Source organism: Rhamphochromis sp. 'chilingali' (genome assembly GCF_963969265.1).
Source record: "Rhamphochromis sp. 'chilingali' genome assembly, chromosome: 10".
In the NCBI taxonomy this organism is placed as follows: Eukaryota; Metazoa; Chordata; class Actinopteri; order Cichliformes; family Cichlidae; genus Rhamphochromis; species Rhamphochromis sp. 'chilingali'.
The window spans coordinates 19876433-19889776 of record NC_137937.1 but is presented as its reverse complement, the minus strand read 5'-3'; the positions used below and the strand labels follow the sequence as shown (position 1 = coordinate 19889776).

At 39.7% G+C, this 13344-nt stretch overlaps 1 protein-coding gene across 2 annotated transcripts; it reads right to left on the bottom strand.

Annotated features, from left to right (window-relative positions):
• Positions 1-379: 379 nt before the first annotated feature.
• On the bottom strand, positions 380-12881 carry ddhd2 (DDHD domain containing 2). Of its 2 annotated transcripts, none has more exons than XM_080893115.1 (18): positions 12764-12881; positions 12051-12242; positions 10280-10472; positions 8963-9159; positions 8746-8835; positions 7267-7387; positions 7076-7165; positions 6861-7002; positions 6533-6741; positions 6374-6435; positions 6153-6269; positions 5922-6017; positions 5530-5706; positions 4746-4901; positions 4336-4438; positions 4100-4261; positions 2335-2503; positions 380-2248 (listed from the first exon to the last, which is right to left on the bottom strand). In XM_080893115.1, exons 2-18 carry the CDS (start codon positions 12168-12170, stop codon positions 2167-2169), a joined length of 2286 nt encoding a protein of 761 aa, XP_080749241.1. In that variant the 5' UTR covers positions 12171-12242; positions 12764-12881; the 3' UTR covers positions 380-2166. The 2 variants fall into 2 exon arrangements, with proteins under 2 accessions (XP_080749241.1, XP_080749242.1); XM_080893116.1 differs by having other exon boundaries at positions 12051-12285; positions 12764-12852.
• Between the last annotated feature and the right edge of the window lie 463 nt (positions 12882-13344).

Below are 13344 nucleotides of genomic sequence, written 5' to 3'. Positions count from 1 at the left end.
TATTTAAAAAAAACCCATCTTGGCTGCATTTTTAGAATTTTATCAGTCAACAGTGTCATGGCACGGACATACGCGGATACCAGTGGAACTGGGCCACTAGCATTTGTTGATGATGTGAGTGTACAGGGACATATGCTGATCAGATACCACTTCACAGCGCAAATGGAACAGAGAAGCTTTACAGTTACTGAAGGCAAAACTGAAAGCAGAGAGACCCACAAATAAGCAGCAGTGGCTGCAGTGAAGGTCTAGTGGAGTGTCTTAAGGAATGAAACAACATGTGATGAAGTCCATGGACTGTAGAAGTAAACCTACAAAAGCTATTTATTTATTTCAAATTCAAAACAATCATGTTTCAATAAACCTGAAAAAGCACAACGCATTTGGAATATTTTATTATGGCACACAAAACATGTAACCACATTTACAGGGTATCAGAAAGGATTTTTTTTGTATTTGGTATATAACAGTATATCAGTATAAAGTGCCCAAAACAATGGTTATGGTTTTGAAGAAGACTCATGGACTATTAAGTCCTGTTTTCTACTGTTTATCATGGCTGTGGTTTATAAAGTGAAATTTACAGACAATCATTAGGTTCTACAGAACATCGTCATGGTTACGGCGCATTTAGTGCATTTTTAAAAGAAGAAAAAGAACCAGCTGAGCAGGTTAATTTATTATTTATGCAAATGTCACGTGCAGAGGGCTGTGCTACCCTGATAGTGATAATAAAAGAGTCTTACAAAAGGTAAATTACTCTAACACACACAGTTTCTAACTCAATAGTCTTGACATTATGTTGGTTGATATGCAAATTTATCTTACTTATAATACTGATATTTCCCAACAAATATATATTTTTATATAAAATAAATACATTTGAAACATCTTTTAATACATCTTGTACTTGAAATGAAATTCTTATGAATTTTACAACAAAATTCTTTTGCCGTGTGCATAATATTCATTAACATTTTAGAGCGTAAGAATTGAAACACTATCACAATATGTTGCAAAACTCTGTGCTATTTTTAAAAAGAAGTGCATGCAGTGCAAACAGAAAGGGTGACTTACAAAACTTCAGTACAAAGAAGGAGATAAGAAAAATCTGACTCGTGGATAACGCCAAAGTTACAACTGCCCGAAGACTGTAGTCTGAATCCGAAGCAACTATATTTTAGGACAGACGATGCATTGCTGGGCCAAATGCAAAGAAGCAACAACATGGTAAAGAGGAAATGGTACAAAACTGAGGGAGAGTGGGTGAATGTGACCTTTCCATTAGTTTACACAATCTTAAAACATAGAATACCAACCCACACTTAGAGTGCATACAAAAAGACACCTGCATTTCCAAACATCATCATGGTTCCTTCATACAGATACATGTGTTAGACACAAACATTACTTACATTAACAGCAGTATGTTTGTGAAGTAACAGGAGTGACACCAACATTACCAAAACGCTGCACAAATGTATGGGAAAGCAGCTTTGGGTTTCAAGTGTCTCTGATGTGGGCAGAGAGAATAGAGCTGCCAGAAAAACGTAACAGACAAAACATAAACTTTCATTTTCCTGTTTATAAAGCAAAAATCCTATTAAGTCAAACAAAACAACTCTACATGTGTGATTGCAGACTGTGCACAGAGTTGGGAAATCTATAAATTTTTTTACAGACTATAGATAAATATAAAAGAATATGTGCCATTTTGAGTTTATGAATGAAATCGTAAATATGTTTTTGTTGAAAGTGCCACCTGAAAATGAGTTCTAGTTCGACATGCGACGACAAACAAGTACAAAGGTATTGTGTGGGTTTTCTGGTAGTTGTAAGCACAATATTTCAGTAACTAAGCAACTTGAAGTAAAAGAAGAGTAAAGTAAAGAATGATTAAAAATAGTGCAACCAGAAGCACGACGGTGCTTCCTGTAGTGGCAAGAAGCAGCTGCCATCCTAAATTAAGGTTAAACAAAAAAGAAGAACCTAGATCACCTGACTGGAGTCAAACTGTCACTACTGAAGGGTTTGGATAGATTCTGGCAGGCATGTATCATCCCGACAGTAAGGCATTCTGGAAAAATAATGTACAAACTCTGGCTCTATCATTTGTCCTTCATTTTCCTAAAATCAGGCAAACATTTCTTCATTTATACAACTTTCCTACTGTTGTGGCTGTTCGATAGCCACACCTAGGTTGTCGTAAATCTCCTTCAGCAGCAGTAGAGCTGTATCCTCCGATTCCCTAACAAGCAGAAAGACAAACCTTTTATTTGAAGTAAAAATATTTAAATCATTTCCATCAACCCTGCACAGATACGAAAAACTCACCAGTAACACAGATGAGACTGGATGGCAAACAGGTACTCGTTGAAGCTCTCAATGGGTTTCTCCTGAAGCACATAGTCGATGCGTCGACCTCCATTTAACATCCCCATTTTAATCTCATGATGCTCTCTTTCTTCCACTGACTCTGAGGACTCTGCCTCATCAAACCCTCCTGAAGGGACAGAAATCATTTCAAACAAGGCTGCACGCACCGAAACCATGACAACACCCAACGGAGGCTCTTTGCTTTTACTTACCCTCTGTGGTAAAATAATTAACAGATAACTAAGTGAGAGCAAAGAGGGAAGCATGTGCTGTTTGCAGTGAGCAACACAAAACTAAATTTACAGAGTAATAAAAGTTAAATGCAAACTGTGCAGCTAAATCCACTTCTGCAAACACTATTAACAATACTCTGAGAAGTCTACTCCAAACATCAATCAGTATATACTACCATCATAGATCCTGTCAGATGGGGTTGGGACGCTACCCCATGGCATTAGTTAATATACATTTTAGGCTTAAAAAAGCAAAACAAACAAAACGTGTTTTTACGGGTTTATATTAGTGAAGGAGGTTTGTCAATACTTGTCTACTATGACATTTTAGTTCATTTTATGTAGTATCAGGTACGTGTATAGTTATAGGCAAATCATGAGTAAATGTCAGTAAGTTGGGGTAGTTTTGACTGATGTGCTTGTTAGCTTGCAATGAATCCCTCGAGGCTCCCCTAAAAACCCCAGTGCACTTCTGATGAACCTGCTGCTGTTGGCTGTTAGCGTCTCAATCTATCTTTGCATGTACTGGCTTGTAATCCTGACATTAAAACATAAAAACTCTCAAATAACATTCCATTAGAATAAGGTTGTAAATGAATACCTGTGAGCCCTGAGATAAAAAACAAAAAAACGGTATCCTGTCACTTAATTGCAGGACGTGCACCCACATGTAGCTACTGCACGAGGTCTACAGATGAATATCATATTCCAGCTAATTTCTCATGTAATTAAAAAAAGAAAGAAAAGAAAACTTGACTGCTTTAAAACTGCTAGTGCTGCTCGTTCAGTCCACTGCTTTAGTTACACCGGCTTATGATACTGAGGATCCACCAGCCAGAACTAAAAGGAAAAGCGGGAGGCAGAAGCCTAACGGAGCCTGAGTCAGTAATGAGCTACAGGAAAAAATACATCATATTCCCTCTTTGTATATGAGCAAATGTAAATGCCGATGTAAACCTCTGCAACTGAGCAGCAAAGTAGAAATAATTAATTCTGCCTCTTTTGTATGAATACTGGAAACATGTTAGTTTTCTAGGTCAAGATGAGTAATGATGTATTCATAGGCTTAGAGCTTTCTAAGAGAGGACTAAAAGGTCATTAAACCAATGTTACAGCAGCTATAAATTACAATGAGTTAATTACTTGTTTTATTAATCAACCCCACGCAAATGACTATGCTAGCTTACCTCGAAAGTAATGCCTATGAATGGCACTAGACCACGCCAGTATTTTAGTCCAAAAATTAGCCCCTTTGTCTTCCCTCTTAGTAGAAGCAGTGACTGCCGCTGAGGCTGAGGTTCATAGTAAAGTAGTAAAGGGTGAGGGAAGCAGAAGAAAACACCAGATAGAGCAGAACAGAGGAGGGCAACATGCAGAGAGGGGTGAGAGGAGTACGAGGAGACTGAGTTAGACACACGTGTGCACATTCGCTCCCACATGCAAACACACACAACACACACAAATAAAGCAAATGAACATGCGTTATTTACCCTGCGTCTCCTCAAGGGTTTTCTCTGTTGTAGTTTCTCCTCCTTCCCCCGGAGGCAGTGCAGCAACCGGCAGTCTGGCAAAGGACTGCCACGCAGTCCGTAATGATCCCAGAACATTGTTCTTCAAATCCATGCTCATTCGGGTCAAGCTGTCCTTTAGTTCTACAAAACAAAGAGAAACGGAAATGAGTTCCTACAATAGTACAGCTTATTTCAGTACAGAGAAATAATCATACCCAGGTGCATCCTCTTGCGGCCTTTATGGTGAGGGATTAGCATGGGCTCCAGGTCCACCTCGGAAACAATCATGGGCTCTATCCGATAGGCAACAGGATCATACTAAACACAGATAAAAGACATAAAAGATGACCTCTTTCATCATGTGAGTAGAGAAAGAGTCCAGCAGGTGCTTGTCTATATACCAACTATTTCTTTGGCAAATCTTTTAATCTTGAATTCAACAACTAAATAAAGAAGTAGTAAAGAGCAAAGAAGCTGTCTACTTTAATCCAATTACCTTAATCTAATGCTGTTAACATTTTTCATTTCCTCTTTTTTTCCCCAACTCATACTGGCAGGTGAGGTTTCTTTAAGAGATGAGTGCAGAATCAGAGTGGGCATTTGAGTTAAGTAAGGAGTTACTCACTGGGTGGTAGATGTTGTAAAAGCTCTTGCAGGTGGGGAAGGTGTAGTTTGGATCGATGCGTTTAAGCCCACGTACAGTCAGAAACATACCAATTGGAGAACCGAATGCAAAAAACGTCTGAGGGTGGAATTCAAGCTGCGGGTAATCAATGGATACCTGTGGAAAAATGGTGGGGTTAGCTTGTTACAGTGAGTTATAATTTAAACAGATTCTGTTGTAGGACACACACACACACACACACACACACACACACACACACACACACACACACACACACACACACACACACACACGATAGAAATTTCTCCCTTGGTTAGCTGTGCCATCTGAAAATATTACAACATCCAGGAAGTACACCAGCAGGTGAGGAGGACACCAGGGAGATGGCCACTCATGCAGGACTGACTCATGAGTGTGAGGACAGACAGACAATGGCACTGGGATGTACCTTTCAATGGGACAAACACGGTACCCTAATAATGGCACAATATGACAAAAGTTCTCTTATCATTGATCTGCTGTAGTTTAGCTCCCTTGAGAGCCCCCTGTTCTGACTGAAGTATATATGAACAGAAACTCCAGACACAGTTAGGTCAAAGACAGCAAAGGACAAAGCCGAAGAGTATGTGGACACCATGTGAGACACACCTGTCCCTTGGCTATGCCTCCATTGGTCTGTCCAGGTAAGCGGGCGGAGGGGAGGAGAGAAGCAGGAAGGTGATGCATCAAAGCTTCACCCCCCGAGCAAAAATAACAATGGTGTATTTGTCTGCATGTGTTGTACCTGTCCAATGCCCACATCGAAGTACTCATAGTCCACAGCACTAGTGACAGACTGCGGCCTGTGCAAGTGGAACTGCTGAGGTGGTAATCCTGAAGACTCATTGCCATCCTGAGTACTTGTCACTTCAGGCTGAAGTTGTGGCCCTTGTGCCTGACACACTGCTCCCATCCTGCAGTCCTGTTATGAATAAGAAATATAAAACATTATCAGCAGGTTTTCCAAACATGGCTTAAACTATGTTAAACCAAAAAAAGGAAAGTAAATTAGCAAATTCATGTAAATCACTAAAATTCACCAATATTCTCCAATTGCATTTCATTCAAGTACAAATTCTTAAATAAAAAATAAAAAAAAAGGAGGAAGAAAATCCACATAATTGAAATGAGCCAGACCTCTGGAAGCCATTTCCTTCTGACATAATTCAGGATCTTCTTTCTAGGTCCAAGAGGAATTCCCAAATCTTTAAGATCACTGTCACGGCAAAGAGCCTAAAAAAGAAGATTAATTGGTTTTCTAAGTAGGATCAAATGACTCAGTGGGTGTTATTATGTGAACAGTATACAACATGTAATCCATAGATAGAACCTTCAGTTCTCTCAGTGTGTATATTCATTATGTGTTACCAGAGATTCGAGATCCAGGTTTTCGTTCTGCAACACATCCAGATATTGCTGTAGGCCCAGTCTGTTCAGAGTCTGCTCCAGTGTGTTGCAGTTCAGATGACAGGGCTCACCAGAGATCTTACGTAGAAGAGGAAATAGAACTGAAAAAGCCATGAAGAAATATACAATCTTTCCTAATCAGTAAAGTTTCATTATTCTTTGCTGGGAATGTCATGTTGTACCCCTTGTCTAGCTTGTGATTCATCCCTCTGATTGGTTAGCAGATCAAACAGGATCAGTGAACCTGCAGAAGTAGAGGCAAAGCAGAAAAGTTAAAACTCTGCATTTTAGGTCCCACTTCTTTGTGATTGCGAGAGTTTCTGCGTTTGCACATCTCTAACCCAGGCTATGGCCTACTACTGAAACTGTCCCGCTGAACTCTGGGTGTCTCTGCTTAAAGAGTACATGTAGCCTGTTGAACTCCGAGGCCACTGTGTCCACTATGGTCTGGCAGTAAGTGGGGCTGTTATAGAAAAACAAGTCCAGCAGAGTGTCATTGGTGAAATGTCTCAGCCTGCTGATGCTGGGGAGAGTGATCCTCTGGATGTCCCTGGGAAGTGGGGAAGACAAGAGAAATCAGAAAACAAGAAAAGCGTCTAACAGGGTCATGAGCTGGACTGCAACAGAGAAATCCTGTTTTGTTGATGTCCAATTTCTGTTCATACTTACTCATCAACACCAGTGGCATCTCCATGTAGAGCACTGTGCCAGTTGACTGGGAGGAACTCTACTCGGCCCACCTGACCTTCCTGCTGAGCACGCTTATAATGAGAGGCCAGGAGGGATAGGGAAACACTCCTGAAGTCATTCACTGGAAAGATATTAAAAGAGGTCATAAACACACATGGGAACATTTATATATACATATAAACAAAGAAACTTACCACACTGTATGATGGATCGGAAACGTAAGTCGCACGCAGGGCCAATGCCGTGCACCATGAAGACAACATGGTCCACCTTTTCTGGTTCACCTGCAAACACACGTACAAATATGATGAGCCTAACGCGCTGACTGTGTGGGATACTTTCTGAAACTGGTGACGAGTAGCTTTCACCACATTATCATACATACCATCAGGTATTTCTACAGAGATGTTGTCTACTCCCCTTTTGACAGTTCTTGGCCGGGTATGTTCTGAGGGGGAGGACACCCAGTCATCCTGCAATCCTATTGGCTGATACTGCATTATCAACTGAGAAGAAAAACAGTGGGTAGAGACTTATATGGGTGACAAATAAGTTTAATTATATCTTTTTTTTTTTAAAGATAAACAAAAAACAATGCTGATACAATAATACATAAAGTAAGAGAAGTTGTGACATTAATAATAGTGACCCAAAACAATACGCTTGCACAATAGTTTGGTGAAGTACAACAATGAGTAATATATGAACAAATGTCATCCATGTCATTTGATTCCAGTTACAAAAATGTGGCAATTGTCCGTGTCATCTACTTTTAAACAAATTAGAATCAACCCCAACAAGTTCCAGTGGCCTCTCCCATTCCTGCTGTAAAAGTAAAGTCCTTCCATAAATAAAGTGTCCAAGTTTTTCTTTTATTCACATCTCTGAGACCTGTGATTTCCACATGGAAAAGGGAGCAGTGTGTGAATCAAGGATCTCATCTCTGACCCACATCACCATTATAGCTTTCCTTGCTAACATGAAAAAAGGCTGGATTGCATCTTTCTTTTGTTTCCAAACCTTCCAAACCAGACAGATCTGCTGAAACTTGTTGACCTTTTGCTGCATTAACACTTGAACATAGTGGTGCCCGGCACATTTGATTGCAATGCAACCTGGTGTTAACGAGGCTTACATTTGAAACTGGGACAGTCTGGAGTGGTTCCTGTTGTGTACTTACAACAGATGAACGGACATGTGCAGATGTGTGGTAAAATATTATACTGTAACTTTTTATGCCTGCTGCAAACTGCCATGAAAGTTTACCCAGGCTCAAAGTTAACTCCTCAGAACAGCATCTGGATATCTAAAAAAAAATAAAAATCTATCTAACAGTTCTGAGTCATCTGAGCTTAGACTCAAAGTTTTTGATCTCTAAATATCTGTATAAGATTTGATGTATTAAACTGAACTGTCAGTGAATCAAATGTTTTAAGTCTTCCATTCTCAAAAAGATTAACAGCACCTGCTCTTTGCCAAAATGTAAAATTTGATAAGTTTCCTGTGATAACAGCTCTGGGTTATCAGCCAGTGTTGTTATAAGATAAAAGAGGGAGAGTGCTATTAAATAATTTTGTGAGTGCTCTCCAAGCTCACATCACATTAGTCATAAGAAGATTGTTTTTGGCAATGGGTGGCTTTTTTAAAATTTTACCCAGCAGGTTCACAGTAGAGAAAATCTCTAATATTTTATTATCTAAATAAGGTCTGTTTCCTGGTTGTTTTTTTAATATAATAAATGTAATTTGCTTTCATTTTGTTTCTAATTCAGTGAAATAAAAAACATTTTAAGTATGCAAATAGTTCTTTGGGTGCCAGTCTCATGAACAGAATCACTCTTTGATATTTTAACAGCAGGCTTTACCTTCGGATTGTGTAAGATGACAGTCTCTCCAGTGGGAAAATCCAATTTCTTCTTCCATTCATCTGAAGTCACTGATTTCCTATAGGCTTCCTGCAAAATATTTATATATTAAAAGTGTTACTTAAGACCAAAGTTGAGAAGACTATAAAGTTAGAAAGTAGTCAGCTATAGAGAAGGAAGGAGTGCTGGTGAAAGGTCATTATTTGTGTCTGACTACCTCCAGATCCTTGCTGAAATCCTCAGGATAAGGCATGAATCTGGTGTCTTTATCTCCTTTGTAAAACCAGGTGCACCTGCGGACCTCAGAGGGAGCTTGCTCCCAATACACAGCGTAACGCTTCCTTTCCTTGACATGTACATCATACCGTTGCCCTTCCACAGCTACCACCTTATCCTCCTCGCCCTCGTCGCTGACTGCGAGGTAAAAACATACAAACGCAGATATAAATAAAGAAAGCACTCTGGTGCTTTGATTTAATTACAGCGTATGCTATTTTTACAGGACTAAAGAAGTTACTTTACAAGTTAAATTTGATCACACGTTTTACTTTGCAGCAATTACTGGTCACTCATCAGTGACTTCATCAGCATCACCAAGTGAACAATAAGTTTATTCTTCTGAAATAATTTAATCATGTACCTGCTGTTAGAAACACCGTCCGTCTTTAGTTTAATGGACACTCATACTCTTTTATTTGTCAACTTAACCTTTATTGACAACATTTTGTACAACACCATTCATATTTTCATTGCGGTTGTCACACACAAGATCAATATTAATAATAATAATAAAACTACATGCTTCCCCCTAAACGTAGATTTAGACTCTTTCTTTGGTGTTTAAATATTGTAAAATTATCTACTGATAAGTACATCTTTCTGAACCCTTGAGGAGTATGTTATTTGTTCAAAGAGTCATACTTTTAAAATGACATTCTTATACCGCTGTTTTATTATTGCGTTCGTTTTCCTTTGGATGGGGATGTTCAAAACGTTAGTGTGTCAGTGGGAGTTAAGAACACTAAGACACACCCAAACCAACCCTGAAACTGAACTTCGGTTGGTTAAATTGTTAATAGCAGGGAGCATGTCCTAACAGAACAGTCAAATGGCCTACTGGGCATTTAGCCAGTGATAGCAACACTGTTTTGAAAGTTTATCTTTCCATCAGTTGTTCCAGGAAAACTCCAACTTTTGTAATAATGACACAGGGATTATGCAGTTTTTCCTGGATACAATAAAATCAGGTCTTACTTCCTGGCATTTTCCTTAAAGGAAAATCACAAGTTTTAATAAAAAAAAATTTTTTTAACCAGCTTTTCAAATGGGATTTTGTTTGTTTGTTCCCAGTATAGAATCCATTTTTATGACCTTTGTTAAGCAAACTGACAAACACATGTTCGTACCCTCCAACCACACCCTACTGTCAACAAAGGCCCAGAAAAATGCTTGCTGATATAACCCCAGACTATCCATTTGTAATAATTTAAGTACACAGTATCTTTTATAACGTACAAGTAAAATACATTCTTACTGTTGGTGAAGGCATTCTCTAGTTTGTCAGAGTCTTCTCTGCTGAAAGGAAGCCAGGAGGTGTTGTCATCAGCACGTCGACAGAAGAACCAGTGAGGCTGCACTTCTTGGTAAGGAGCATGAGCTGACTCCATGTCAAGCATCTCGAAAGAGGACGCTGAAGAAGGAGAAGCTTCGTCCACCACAGGTGAAGCCTGAAGAAAAATTATGGCGACATGATCAAAATCTGACATCAGTATTTCTTCCTGTGCTTACTGTCTTTGGAACAGTGCACTGTTCAACTCAGCAATTATTAGAACCAGTAAATTCAAAAGTCCGAACCAGGCTGTGCCTTTCTGTAAAATCCTATGAAGCAAGCCCAAACCATGAGACAGAACAAGGGGTGTCAGGAAAGACAGGATTAGGCCTTGTCTTTGTAAAGAGCACAAAGCCCTACTTTATGCTTTTCTTTACAAGCTGCCTCTTGTCTGTTCTTCTTTCCACAACTGATAAAACTATAGCTTGTAAACAATCTACTTCCACTGAAAATCTAGTGTTAACACACAATGCTGCCAGTAATAATTTTGGCAATTCATTGTGTCAAACAGTGCCTGACACAACACCCGCCCACATTACTGACAGCAGCCAAATCAGTCTGCATTAAGCATCTGGACAGATTTATAATGACTGAGAATAAAGTGGAATGTGACCGAAGAACCTTCCCTAGGAATTAAATCTTGCTGTTATCTTGCAAGTAAAATTTCTCCCTGAGACTTTGTTAGGCACACAGCTAACTGTACCACATATTTAATGACATGTCATGCAGGGGGAAAAAGCAACAAACCATCAGGAATGTAAATGATAAAACTCCAAAGTCACAGGCAGAGATATTCTGACAGTAGCCCAGATGATCACACCAGGATTGTTGTCACTTTTGCATTACCTGCTTTACTTAAAACTTTACAATGAGTCAAACCACAAAAAACAAACACTATTTAATGTCCATCTATTACTACTACACACTACCAGAGTGGCTCTCAAACTGCAGATTGGTGAAGTTAAAGCCTCAGTCAGACAGGCCTAGAGACTGGCCGGTGACTGGCTGGGAACCCAAAATCTTAATTTAGATTAATATGGCTTTTATATTGTGATGCATGCTTAATAAGGAAGTCCCAGAAAGGCAAAGAAGTCACCCCCACTGAAAACACTGCATCCAGATAAACATAATCACCTTCTGGGATATGAAGTTTAAAAATTACTCCCATTATCCTGCTGTCCTTTATTAAGTGGCTCTACGGAGTAGTGGTTTACACAATTGGCTAACAAGGGAAAGATCCCTGGTTCCTTTCTGGGGGGAGACAGATATCCATTGGGGGTTGCATCAGAAAGAAGATCAAGCATAAAAATCTCCAAATCTGACTGCTCAAGCCTATCCTTCATGCCTTTGGGTTTTTGTTTTTTGCTAATATGTCATTTATGTCTCCAAAAGTTGATTCCGTTCATCTGGACGTAGTGTTTTGTGGGAGAAACGTTTCCTCACTTGGATGAGTGACGAAACGTTTCTCCCACAAAACGCTACGTCCAGATGAACAGAATCAACTTTTGGAGATTTACTTACCTGGATGATTGAGCATGCATCAAGATGTCATTTATGCTACATTTCATTTCATTTATAGTCCCTTCTGTCACTTTTTTATGTCTGGTGAAACAGGTTAGGACTAAATTCATATTAGGGTTAGTGTTGCTGCATCCAGCAACATTTATCCCCCCCATGGTTATGCATGTACCCTCACCTGATCCTCAGGTGTGCTCCCCGTGGCCACTGTCTTAGTGGGGTTGTCGAGCAGGTCTTGGGAGTTATCGCTTGGGGCAGCCCGAAAGAGACCCCCCTCTTCACCTTCACTGACTGACATGAGCTCGATGATCAACTCTTACATGAAGCGGGCAGAAGGCCACACAGTCACAGGACATGTAACAACAGAGTTCTGCATGGATGACACAGACAGTCAGTGGCATCCCATACATAACCTGTTACAACGTGTAAAAACAAAAAATACAAAACGAGTGAAAGTGTTGCAGCAGATTGTGGCACAGGGAGAATCACAGGTGGTGAGAAAAGAAGAGCCAGCTAAGCTCCAAGGATAAACTGACAGCTGTCTCCTTAGCTGCTGGTCAGCAACGGTGAACAGAATGGAAATACAAAAAGCTAAAAGTTCACTCACACAACGGCTGTATGATAAGTTGTGATGACGTACGTGGCAGGGAAACGCTGTACATTATCTTGACTAAAACAATGTTCATGGTTAACTGCCACGTTGTAAGCCTTGTATTTTAAAGGATGCAAAAACACAATCGCCGAGGCCAAGAGTTGTAGCGCTGGTTGAGGTTTATGCTAACTGAGTTACAATGGCTGGACGGGACGCTATTATTACAGTTCTTTTTGTTTCCAAACAGTGTTATTAGACATCACAGCATTAGTAACAGACAGCTGTTAAGTTAAACTCACCGACAACTTCACAAAGACCTAATGCAGAGGATTTAAATTGTTTGTTTATTCTATCTTGTCGTGGCTAGCTCGGTTAGCCGAGGACAGCCTCCTGAAACGATGCTAGATTGCAGTGACCTCGGAAATATGAACATTACTGAGTGAGCATTCACGACTGACTACAATGTAGGTCAAAACCACAGACTCGGGATAACTACATCAATTTGGATGTTTCTCCGATGCCTGTACTACAAAGTGTGATCATTAGAAGGCGAAGTGCTTAACCATAGCGTCTAGTGTTAGTATTAGTCTTCATAAAATAAAACAAACGCATCGTTATCATTAAATTATTTTCATATATTTCTTATAGGTTATTATAAGAGCAGTTACATTAAAACCCAAGGAATAGTATCACAAAACATGAACTAAAGAGCTGCATTTTTGTAATCAAAATGAAATCTACAAGGGGCTCCTGAAGGTAACGTTACATTTACGTCCCTAACGTGGTACGGGGTGTTTCACTGTGCTGAAAACGAGGTGTACCCTACTCTGACACTTGTGCATTCATCCAGTTATATACAAAAACGTAAACGTGACGAGTG